The 13,219-nt window shown below is 38.6% G+C and overlaps 1 protein-coding gene across 1 annotated transcript; it reads right to left on the bottom strand.

Annotated features, from left to right (window-relative positions):
- Window positions 1-6: 6 nt before the first annotated feature.
- On the bottom strand, window positions 7-10,590 carry eif3c (eukaryotic translation initiation factor 3, subunit C). The gene is made up of 22 exons (XM_046854559.1): window positions 10,434-10,590; window positions 9,365-9,488; window positions 9,196-9,261; window positions 8,865-9,054; window positions 8,615-8,740; window positions 8,427-8,478; window positions 7,952-8,076; window positions 6,460-6,578; window positions 5,971-6,243; window positions 5,707-5,848; window positions 5,460-5,585; window positions 5,262-5,355; window positions 4,849-5,036; window positions 4,508-4,732; window positions 3,468-3,659; window positions 2,744-2,915; window positions 2,480-2,639; window positions 2,327-2,392; window positions 2,146-2,233; window positions 1,865-2,030; window positions 1,007-1,048; window positions 7-367 (listed from the first exon to the last, which is right to left on the bottom strand). Exons 2-22 carry the CDS (start codon window positions 9,463-9,465, stop codon window positions 291-293), a joined length of 2,790 nt encoding a protein of 929 aa, XP_046710515.1. The 5' UTR covers window positions 9,466-9,488; window positions 10,434-10,590; the 3' UTR covers window positions 7-290.
- Between the last annotated feature and the right edge of the window lie 2,629 nt (window positions 10,591-13,219).

Raw genomic sequence — 13,219 nt, 5'->3', positions numbered from 1 at the left:
AGCAGCTTTAACATTGGAATAATATTTATTGTTTCATCAAATGTACTTGACTGCTAACAAGGAAAAAAAAAATATTTCAGCCACTCCTTTTCCACCTTAATGCATTCCGAGTCAAATAAGATAAAGCAAGTATTTTTTTTTATCATAACTCGATATCTGAACTGATGTTTGACAGAACTATTAGTACATTAGATTAGAGAACTGCACTAATATGCTAATAATTTGAAACAGTGAAGATGATGGAATTGCGCAGAGATGAGAATGGAATGAGAGATTCACTATAACTAAACTCAGTAAGAGCTCTGGTTCTGGCTCCTGTAGGATCCTCTCTGGTAGCCTTGTTTTTGCTGGTAGCCACCTTTCTGATCTGAGAGAGAGAGAGAGAGAGAGAGAGAAGAAAATATTACATTTGTGAAAAATTTCAATGACACAATCAGAGTTCATATTAATGCAGCCACAGTCAACTTAAACCATTTATCAGATATGATACATTAACACAATTGTCTGATAATCCTCAGATCATCTCACAACTCCTTATTAATTAAAGAACAGATACTTTAATAGGTGAATATAACACTTAGAAATAGAAAAAGTAATCTGGAACAGGTGACGAATGTTTAAGTTACATTTAAGGTTAAAAGGCTATATTCATACAAAACAGACTTACAGTTCAAAATCCCCTGCATTACATATATAAATAAATGAATGCAATCTAGAAATTACTCTAATTATAGTTACATCCTTTCTTTAAACTGTAGTCTATTACAATACAGTCAGCAAAAGGTGAAGCTGTAACAATGTTAAAAAAACAAACAAACAAACAAAAAAAACTATTCTTCACAACACAGTCTAAACTAAAATTAGCTTTGATATTTGAACAAACCCAGCTTGGATTCAACCACTCATACTCGATGATGAAGTAAAATTTTAATGGTCCTGAATAAATGTGTGAGATGCTTGCAGGAGCTGTGTGTATCTGTGTGCATTAGTGCATGAATACACCTACCTCTCTGGTAGCCCTGCTTCTGTTGGTAACCTCCTTTTTGATCTGTTGAAATTTAAGACAAGTGAATATTTAAATCCTCATTCAAGTAATACATTACAGTACTGCTACAAAAATCCCAGTCAAAAAAAAGTATATACCACCACATTATATTACAGCATATGATACATTTTACATCCCAGTGATATATTATGGGAATTCCCAGAATGCCAGGTGGTGATGCCTGTTTATACACAATACTCTCTGTGCAAGCTATTTGGTCTCATTCAGCCACTGTTACACCCTGTGTGAACTGTGTAGATTTTGCTACTTGTCACTTTACTACACATCAATCTTTTGTACACTCTTAGTGCTCTGCATTATTTGTATTTCATTTACATCTAAGACGTTAGATACTTCTGTCCCATTGTTTACAGTAATCCCCCCACTTTACCATGGTTCGAATCTCGCGGTTTGAAATGCAGAATTGCAATTTGCCACATAACTAATTTGTTTGTCTGATTTTTCTGGTCTCTCGCGGATAGCACGATAGACCAAAAACCGTATATGGAATTATGGAGTTTTAGGTTAAAATAATGAAATGTATTAATAAACATATAATTACTGTATTCTTGTTTGTTTCCATGTATGTTTAAAGTGTGTGGGAGGATGATTTACAGCTTAAACAATAAAAAAATAAAAATAAATAAATAAAAAACATTTTTGGGGTGGAGTCCGTGATTCGTGGTTTATCGCTGACGGTTTTGGAATGTAACCACTGCGATTAATGGGGGATTACTGTACTGCTATATTTTATACACTACTATACATAGTATACTGAGAAAATTGCTTATTTAATACAAATCTATTATTTGCTCTCACCTCTGTTGAAGTATCCTCCATAGACGCCCTGTTTAAGGTCAAAGACGCGCTCGTTGTTTTCAACCAGGCCACCCAGCTTCTCAGCCAGCTGCAGTGCCATGTTCTGAAGGCACGTGGGCTCTGTCCTGTGCATCACCACTGTCTGAGTCGGCTGGTCGAGAGACGCCTAAAAGAAAGAAAGCAAGTTTTAAATCTAAAACAATACAATCAAAATCAAAAATCAAAAAACAAGTTCAAATTAAGTTAAAATCCCATGAGGACTCGAGTCGTTTGGTCGTTACCATGAGCTCCTCGTTGATGATCATCTTGCTGATAATGCTGTGCACTGTAGGCAACTCCAGCTCAAACATCTCAGACAGTGTCGCCATACTGTAGAAACAAACCCACACACACATCATGTAGCATCACTACAAAACAACCAGCAATCAAGATATATATATACGCAGCTCGCTGTAGCGGTACCTGATAGAGTCGTACACACTGCTGTAGGTAAACAAGAATGTACGTAACGACTCCTCTTGAATCTTCCTGTAGAATTAGAAAATAAAATATTGAAAATGCTGACTGTTTACCGCTGGAAACTATTATTTCTATGATCGTTAACGTAGTCTTTACCTGACAAGCATTTCACGTACACGCTGCGCCTCGGGAAACAAGTCCCACACTTTGCTGTTCATCTTCTCATTGATTACGAAGGAGTGGCATGTGCGCCAGTCACCCATCTTCATGGCTTTGCTAGCAGCCACCACATGCTCCCGCATGCTCTCAGGAGGGCCTTAGGACAGACAATGGATTACATTTTAGTGGTATAAAAGGAATTTAAATTAAAAAAAAACAGCAGCAACAATTAAGAAGCCAAACGTGCACTCAGGCACTCACCAAGTAGAGGCTGTCTCTCGCCCACGCGCAGCTGGTGGTGGAACTGCTTGCTGATCATGCGACGACGGGCATCAAACTCGTGAGCTGCCATGTAGGGGATCTCCAGCAGCATGGCTGACACCAAATACACACATTCCAGCAGCTCTAGGTTGATGTGCATGTGGAATGGCACCTAAAAGGGGAGAAACAGCACTTATGAGTATTATTGTACACACTTTTTACAGGCGATTGCATGTTCAAGTCAGCATTCAGATCCAGTGTCTATGTCTATGACAGTGGCATGACCTTCAAAGCCCCAGTTATAAGAACTCTACATTTCCTTTGAGCTTTTGCACTGGGGAATCACATTCTGGTTGTGTCAATGGACGAACATTGATACTTTAAAGATTTGCACTTTTCAAATGGTCTTAAATGCTGCAGTTATTATAATAATAATAATATTAAAAGTTCTTTAAATCATGCTCAGTACTCTGTGCTATTACTCTTCTACACTGTTATTTATCATTTCACTATTCAACATCCTATAAACAACTTTCTTGACCTAAATATAAATTTGATGTCAAAACGTCTACTGTTTTATGCCCTATACACATACAACTGAAATCAATGCAAATTTTTCTGCAGTCACTTAAGTGATTCAAAAACACTTGGAAAATATCCCCTAATAAAAACCCACTATTGCATATTATTTCATCCAGAGCAATGAACCCTGCTCTAATCGTACCTGTCGCCTCTTCTCAATCTTCTCTTGCTCTGCATTCCTCTCCTGCATGTTCCTCATGAGCAGGCCCTGGCCAAGCAGCTCCTTTGCCCGGCCGCTTGACTGGATGTCCAGCAAGGCATTGTGAGCATCTTTAATCATGCCCTGGCGAAATGCGCAGATGCCCAGCTGCACCATGGTTCTGTTGTACAAGATCTGTAAGAGGAAAGAAAATTTGTTTCATAGTTTTCTTCTACAATATTTATTCAGTGTACAATTATTGTAATTGAATAGATATTGACACCACAGCTGTAAATCACTTACTTTAAAGCCCAATCTTTTTATCAACATTTATTAAATTTGTTTCCACACCTAAAATGAACTACCGTTCCAAACATTTAATCCCGAGTAATCGCACGATTTTTAAGAGCTAACTCGTGATTAATCGCAATTTAATTGCACATTTTTATCTGTTGTAAATGTACGTCAAATTAATATTTTTTAAGTTTTTAATATTCTAATCAACATGGGCGAATATGAATGCTTTATGCAAATGTATGTTTCTTACTAGGGAAACCATACATACATACATAGAACATGAAGACAAAATATTCTTGTAAATGTTTTAAAGTAATTGTGGTGTTATTAATTATGTAAATCATCAGGACACCAAACAGGACTTTTGTCATGTTTCCATATGGATGGTTTGAATTGCCGGGTGTTTGCATCGTGGTGGATTTTGGTGCTTGATTTGAGACTTGACGCAACAGTAAAACAAATTTTTAGAGAATAAAAAAGATTTTTCGGTGTATTATTTTTTTTATTCGAGTAAAGAAAGGGCGTCCTCAATAAATGGTTGTTACGTTCAAGGTTTTAATTTCGCTTCTTTTATATTTACATTTTAAATAAAAAAAATAGTCAAACAAATGCGTGTTAATAAAATGTGTGTTGTTAAAATGAATTTGCGTTAACGTGTTCGTTTTTAAAGCCCCAATTATACCAAAGGATTATTGTTCAAGTGTCTGCATACTTCAACAGGTGCTACATGCTGGGTTTGTGTGTACCTGAACAGGAGGATCAGCATGCTGAATGTTATCCTGCAGGTGACTCATGAGCATAAGATCACGAGCCTGGTACCAGCGGCTGTGCAGTGCATGGTGATAGATGTGACACAGAATAGCACAGGTGCGGATTCGGTCGGTGCGGTCCTTGGCGTAGATGAACTTGCACAGCCGGTCCATGAGGACAGCGCTGTCCTCCCCTTCACTCTCCTCCTGGTCCTGCTCAGACTGTAAGAAAAAAAAAAGTTATTTACAAAAAACTATTAATCAAAATCTGAAATGATGCTTTTTGCACAAGCTGCTTGTGTCTATACAGCTATCCATTACAACATGTGCTCATTTACTTTGCTCTCCCCCTGCAGGCCCAGGCTGCGACGGTGGGCCTTGTAGTCAAACTTGTAGTAGGTGTGCATGATGCGGCGCAAGTACACACGACACACTTCCTCGGTTGTGCCTTTGCTTTCCAGATACTGCAGCAGGCGGTCGATGATGGCGCAGACGTGCCCTTCGTCTTTCAGGTTGTCCACATACTCTGTAAAAGCAAAGGTGTGGAAATTTGTTGTGAAGTTGAAAACAATACTCTTTTTTTCCTCCCAATTTTAATGGAAATGGACTTAATAATTCTGGATTTTATAAGTTTTGTGCCGAAAATTATCAAAAATGATTGCATCAATCTAACTTCTATCTAAAGAATCATCATTTGTATAAATGAAACCTTTCCTCATAATTTAAGTGTTAGCTTAATTATGTAGCTCACCTTGGGAATGGGGGTCTGTGTTCTGCATGATCTTGGTGAACTCCTCATCCATTCTCTCAACCAGCGTCAGGATGCAACCACGAACTCGAAAAGGCTGTTACACACCACAAAAACAATTTTTTTTAATAAATTAATAAATAAAGGGTGTGAGGAATTTTCCCACATTTTTTGGGGGGGATAAACTAAAGAAATGCTGACCTGATCAGAGACGGCCAGGTTCTCACTGTCTTCGGCAATGTTCTCGCCGATGAAGATATTGTTGTTTGCAAACAGGATGTCCAGCAACTCATCAATGCAAGCCAGGCACTTTTTCCACATATCCGGCTGACAAAGGAATAGATGGAAAAAGAAAGAAACATTTGGCCTTAAGCACATAGATGTTTGAACATGTCAAAACCGAAACTGTACTATACAATGAAATAATCTAAAAATTTAATCCTCCCACCTTCATGAAGGCAGCCAGATTTGGGTTGTAGTCATACAGGGATGCGATGATGTTGAATTTGATCTTAACGGTGATGCCTTGACCCAGGTTGTTCTCATCTGATATGGCTGCGAGTGCACCGAAGAGCTCAATCTGAGCAGCTCTGTAAAACAGAAATTTTTTTAAGCACTCAAAAATACTATAATTCTCTTTTCTGAATCTATATCAGAAAACATTTATGATAATTAAAAATTACAAAAGTCTGACAAAAGTGTGTGTATATACCTGTCTGTCCCCTTCTTTCCTCGTGCCTGCAGGATCTCATTGAGTTTCTTTACCACCACGGTCGTGTTAATCTCTGTGCCTTTGGCAAACATCTTGGGCTTCTCCTTGACCAGTGGAACTCCCCCTCTCACTTTTTTCCATCCTCCTTCATCGCCATCTCCACCCTCCTCCTCACCCTCTTCACCCTCTTCATCAGCACGCTCCTTCTTTTTGGTCCTCTTCCTCCTGTCCTCCTTTTTGCGATCAGTCAGCAGCTTGTCGCCGTCCTGGGTCCTGCGAAACACACTTAATTCACTAACACGGCACTGGAAAACCCATTACAAATATACAATTGCTACCAATGTTCTTTACAGATGTCAAACATCAAAAGCACATTTTATAAATTCAATACATTTCATAATAAATATATAAAGAAATTTAAGTAAACAAGTCATGAATAAATCAGCAACAGACAAATTACTGTCAAAAGTTAAAAAATGAATAACACACTTTTTGAGGAAAGCCGTAGCCAGGGATGCAGTGTTGCCGTCGCCGTCATCACTTTCACTGCTGCTGTCCATGGAGTCACTGCCCCAGTCTTCATCTTCGCTGCTCTCCGATTCTTCTTCCTACAGCATAGAAAAGTCACAACAACCTGCTTTTTACTCTCATAGACTTACTTTTTATCTAATAAAACCAAGATTCGCGTTGAGCTGATACGACCGAGAACGAATTTTTTAAATTGGCACTAAAACATTGATTTGGTATTTCTTCTACGCATGCAACTTTCTTTTCGCTACTATAGTACATAAATGGCAAAAGAATCTGCTGCAATACACCTACACAGGGAAAAGAACAGGCGAACAGGCCAGGCACCTCATGCAGTGCCAATGTTCGCTAGAAGAACAAACTAAAACGATGGACACGAAAGAAGAACTCTGATGGCTGTTGAGGAATGACCGCTGATCAGAGGGGTCGGATCCCAGCTCTTCAGACTCAATCTCAAAGCTGCTAAAAGATGTTCTAGGCATGGAAAAAAAAAGTGCTCGTGGACAGATCATACCGCAGCCTCCAGACAGGGCAGCTGGTGGTAAACCTCGGGTAACTGTGTCTAAAATGCATTACTGCAAGCACGGTATAGAGATTCGCCGCAGAGCTAGGGAGGCTGGACCCCATTGAAAAGATAAAAAATGTTTACATTCCCAGATTATCCTCCCAGTGTGGCCCCCACACGAGCCATGTTTAATAACGTTATTTATTAATTTTTATTAATTTAAATATTTCATACTATATTTATAAAATGTACATATTGCCATTAAGCCAAACATTGAAAGTACCCTGCAAATTTCTCCACAACAAACTTAGATGTGTGGATACTTTTTAGTGGGTTTAGGGGTCACTCCGTTTCATTGAGTGACAGGAGGTGGGGTTTAACTGCACCAAATTTATACTCTGCACTCTATTTAATTTGTCTTTTCCCTGTCAAATTGAAAGGGGGACTCCTGTTATACTTTCAGATTCCTTACTGTTCCCTACTGATGGATCTTGGTTATTTTCGGTAATTCTCAGATAAATAATTACCAATACAGTCGATTTATTCTGGAATAATATTCCTGTCTTTTTTTTTATAACATTGTTTTAGTGTGTTCAATAAATGTTTATTCTGTTCGGCCTGTGACGTAAAGTGTGCTTTAAATTTTGGCCCCCCGTGCATCACCCCTGATCTAGTGTCTCTGACGCATATTACTATCACTTAAAGATGAGAAAGCATTTAACCAGGTGGAGTGGGATTGTTTTTATTTTATTGTATTTGAACAAAAATAAATAAATAAATAACAGCATGCTTTTAAAATTGTGTTGTTACAATGGAAACCTTTAGCTACAGTCACCACCGATATCAAAACTGCGGTAAAATGTCTGGTCAGAATTTATACTCCTGTTTTTTGTTCCTTTCAGTGCTCTTTTGTGTTTTATTTTGATATATAAAATAGTATTCACTCACAGCAGTTGCTCCCTTGAGAAACTTGCTGGCTTCAGGAGCTTGCTCAGCTACAGGCTTCTTTTTCATAAAACTCTTTGCGCTGACACCATCACCTGCTTCATCATCATCGCTGTCCAAGGATGAGCCTGTACATCAAATCACGAAAATTAAAGCAGCAGTGCTGTTGTATTTAGACATTTTTAATTTATATTAAAATTGCACATACATACATACATACATACATACATACATACATACATACATACATACATACACACACACACACACACACACACACATACACACACACACATACACACATACACACATACACACACACATACACACACACACACACACACACACACACACACACACACACACACACACACACACACACACACACAGACACACAGACACACAGACACACACACACTTGGCAAAAGAGCATTTCAGCACTGAACACAATCTGTAATCGGTAAGATCCTTGACGTACCAGACTGAGCTTCCTCTTTCTCTTCCTCTTCATCAGCAGACTGTTCAGGGTTCTATAGTTAAAAGGGGCGGGGGGAGGGGGGGGATCTTAAGTTAAGAAATCATCATTTCCTTCAAGAATCAATTAATAACTATTATGATTAAAATTATTATTATAATAAAACCCTTCAAAAAGGGTGGAGATTTGACCTCCTTGTAGCTGGCAATGTCCGTCTCGAAGTCACGGTTGTACTTGCGGATCTTCTGCCGCAGCGTGCTCAGAGCTTTGGCATTGTTTTTGTTCATCTTCTTTTTGCCCTCCTTGTCCTCCCATAGCTGCAAATGCAAACCACATGTATCTTTTCAACTCTTAATACAAAGGTCACCAAAATGTTTCCAAGTAACATCTTAAAAAAATTAAATAAAAAAATTGCTTTTGTCCTCTCGTTATCATGCGTACTTGGTTGAGATAATCCTCCAAGTCGGCCAGCAGACGAATGTAGAACGGTGGAACTCCCTCTTTATCTACAATGGCTTTGCTCTTGAGGAACGCTCGACACAGCTGCTCAAACTCCTCCAGACATTTGGCCATGTCGCGAATTTTCATGGCATTGCGAATGGTCTTGATCAAGTTTGTCAGCTCCTCAAATCTAAAGAAGAAAAGAAATACCACAGGGATCAGCTGAAGGTTGTAATAAATGAATTATATGTAGCCAGAATGATATTACAAATAAAACTGCATTTCTTCTTTTAGTTCATCTATATTTTACACGTACAGCAAACCTCCTCACCTCTTGTCTTTGGCGCTGCGCACCACCCTTTTGGTGTCTTCTTCATCATCACTCAACAGCAAGGCTCTGAAAAGGATTTAAATGTAAAAAGCTTACAGAAACAAACAAAAAAAGATGTGTGCTTGTGTGAAAAGAATGCAAATGAGTGAGTAAATGAATGAAAACTGACTGTTTGTTGAAAGTGGTTCCAGCCGCTTTAGGGGCGATCTCTTCAGCGGATGAGGACTCTTCCGACTCGCTGTCGGATCCGGTGGCGAAGAAACGCGACATGGCAAATACTGTTCACGCGAAGTCTGGGAGTAAAATGATTGAAAAGTTTAGTACCAGACAAAATACATTAAATCTTCCTCAACAAACGTTTCTTCTTTCATTGTTTAAAGGCGGTTCATAAATATTTCGATCAAGCGAATAGAGAGATCATCCAGAGAGAACTGTCAAATCATATTCAGAAACTGAAGACCATACCAACCAGTCAACTTCAGTCATATAACCTATACTTATTACTACATCATAAATCTGTCAGTCATGAATGGATAAATAGGTGACATTTCAAATACATGGAAAACCTTAGTAATAATAAAACATTGTATTAAAAAAATTAGACATACATTGAGTGAAACTCAGTAAAGATGAGGCTGAATTTTGCTCCAAACCTTTTTTTCCACCTCTACCCTGTACTCCAGAAATCCCCAAACACATTTTTTTATTGAATTTATTCGTTCTGCAGGATGTTATTTTTTATGACCGTTTCCTTTTATGCCATTTATGCCAATAGACTTGTTCCAGTCGCAGTTTTCTTTCTAAGCATCTATACCTTAAGCTCGCATTCTGCATTATAATGACTTTAGTTACGTTTCATTACATATGCAATGATTACGTCATAGAAAAGTAAAATAATATGCACGTTATCGTTACTGGCCCTTGGTGCAGAAAAAGGCTGGAGCGCTCTGATGGGCTGTCCTCCCGGGAAAAACTGCTAACCTTAGCTAAGCTATAAAAATCTAAATAACTACCACCACATCTGTCCTGAAGACACACAATTGCTCACTGGTGGTAAATAAAACATAGAATAGTGTCAATAGCGTGACTGTGAAGAACTATGCTAATCTGAAGATCTGCCGCTAAGATAACTAGCATGGCTGCAATATGGCCTGACGCCGGCTAATATCGGCACGTCAACGTGAACAAACTCGACATGAATGGGTTACAAACGACCACAAATCCACTCATAGACTCACCTTTATCTAATAATACTGTAAAATGCGTGTTATGAGCCGCCCCGAAAACGGTTTAAGATACAATTTTACAAATTAGCCGAACACAAACGCGGCGTGCGTCCGAAACCTTTCAGGCTTGTTCCGGCAAGAACGGAAATGACCTAGCGTTCAAAACCAAGGCAACAGTGCACCCTAGCGTAGCGGCGAGTCACAGCAAACGTCACAGAATGTTCGACCTGCTGTCTACATGGGCGTAAATCCCGGGGAGGTCGGGGGGGACATGTCCCCCCCCCATCCGAGGGTTGTCCCCCTCCAAAAAAAAAATATTTAAAAGAAATCGCACTCTCTATTATATGTATTTTCTATTATATAAAAAAATATATGTATGTATACCTAAAATAATTGTGTAAGTAGGAAAAAAAACGCAAAAATGCATTTAGAAACAGTTGACTTCCCCCTCCCCTTCCTCACAGTGGTTTGACCCACTGCCTGCTTTCCCAGTTCATCTCACCTTCTCTACACACACACACACACACACACGAGTCAGGTGTGCGGTTCATCTCACCTTCTCCACACACACACACACACACACACACACACGAGTCAGGTGTGTGTTCATCTCACCTTCTCTACACACACGAGTCAGGTGTGTGTTCATCTCACCTTCTCTACACACACGAGTCAGGTGTGCGGTTCATCTCACCTTCTCTACACACACGAGTCAGGTGTGCGGTTCATCTCACCTTCTCTACACACACGAGTCTGGTGTGTGGCTGCGGCTCAATTAATGTTCAACTCCATTAACTAGGGTATTTTATTCACTTTAAATAAAGCGATTCTCTTTAATGTAGTAGATGCAGACTCATTCATAAATTAGTTGCGGCAAAAATGCTGATTAATGATGTCATTTTCCATGAATCTGCTCTATTAGCGATTAAAATATCACTTATCTAGTTAATGTTAGCTTGTTTACAATAGCGTGTAGCATAGTGCACTGCAGCTAACACTGCAACTAATGTACTAGTGCACTGACACTAACACGCCAAAGCCGTTTTTCATGCAGTGTTTTATTTGGGGCGACTTGGCATAATGTTAATTTAACATTAACACACAATTAGCATATTGTTTATCTGTGCATTTACTAAATGAGCACTGTGCTACATCTGAACTGACCCCACTGTATTTTTATAATCAATTTCTATTCCGTTCTTAAGTGTCTTAATTAATTTGTAAATAAAATGTTAAACTTTTTTTTTTTATTCCTTGTTTTTATTGTTGTGATAATTTTTTTATGATAGTTTTACTTTATTTATGTAAAGCACTTTGAATTATCATTGTAATTGACGCAGTCTCCGTGCTACAATAATAATGATAGAAACAACGTTTTTCACTGTGGGGACACGGTGTCTTTATACTGTAAGTACAATTTGACTGTATTATGTGTGTCCCCCTTTTCTCATGAGAAATTTTATATGTAATGTCCCCCCCTACTGTTAAATGAAATTTACGCCCGCCCATGGCTGTCTATAAACCTGACAGATCCATGTGAACATACACAATTCTAACGTAGAACTGATCAATTTATTACCATATATGGTCAAACGTAGATAGACACGTGACTCTTTGTTAATATAAAGTGGGCCTCATTTTTGTTTCTCTTAAAACACAGTGGTTTTGGTGTGTGTAATGTCTGTAAGACCTATACAGTGCGAGTATGTGGTATGCATGGACTGACTGTCTGGGCTAACACATCGCCATGTCTGTAATGTTTTATTATGCCCAAACTAAAATTCGTTCTTGGAGAGGGTTAGGAGTGGTCTCCAATGTGATCTACGATGCCCGTGGTGCTCTGGCTGATTAGGAAAAAACATACTTCGGTACGTTTCAGTGGTTCAATAGGTTTAATGCAGGGAACAGACAGGTGCACATGCTCTGGACAAAACCTGGGCTATTCCTTATTTTTTACTAAGACATGGTAAAGCAGAGACGCGTTATCCTAGACAAGAATGTCCCGTATACCTCATACTCGCATTGTAAATATCCTATAAACATTTCACAGACACCATAGGAATGTGTTGAGAAACAGGTTTAAGGCCCTCTTAATACTAGCGATGTCTTATTCTTATTATCAGATAAATAATCGTTTGAGTTTAGGTTTGTCTAGTGTGCCTGTATATTTGCCTGTTTCCTGAATTACCTAAAGAACTGTATATTGTGTCCTTTGTGTATTTCTTTCCTTATATCAGCCAGACACCACAATATATCATATCTTATGATTTAGACCTCTTCTAAACCTCTCCAAGACTTCATGACACAAATTAAACACATCGAGTTCTTCCATTCTAATGTCATGTTTATGGACCTCATTTAGTTCTGCTGAAGAGGAAATTGTAATGGTACAGCCTTCTACACAAAGAATAGTTTGGAAAAGAACCACATATATGGATGGGTGTGATCATCAGCTGTCCACAAACATTTGGTCATATATTGTATGTCCAATTTCTTTTTTTTTTTCTAAATAAAAAATATGAATAAAAACAGTAAACTTGCTGGATAGAGATATACTCTAAGACAGTGTTATCAACAAATATATTTTTCAGTTGGCTGCAGTGGATCACTGAATTTAAGGTGCATCAGAACAATGTTTTGGACGGTTATGAAATTACAAACAAAACCTAGCTCATGTTAATAAAGTACATGTGACTGGTTTAAGTGTGTTACTATGCACTGTTTCAGTACATCACAGGAAAACCACATGGCCACTGCAAGTTATTAGGGCGGTTGACCGTTCTCAATACAGCAAAAAA

This window comes from Silurus meridionalis, chromosome 7 (assembly GCF_014805685.1).
Source record: "Silurus meridionalis isolate SWU-2019-XX chromosome 7, ASM1480568v1, whole genome shotgun sequence".
Taxonomy (NCBI): domain Eukaryota; kingdom Metazoa; phylum Chordata; class Actinopteri; order Siluriformes; family Siluridae; genus Silurus; species Silurus meridionalis.
The sequence above is the reverse complement of the archived record's forward strand: the minus strand, read 5'-3'. Positions and strand labels throughout refer to the sequence as shown.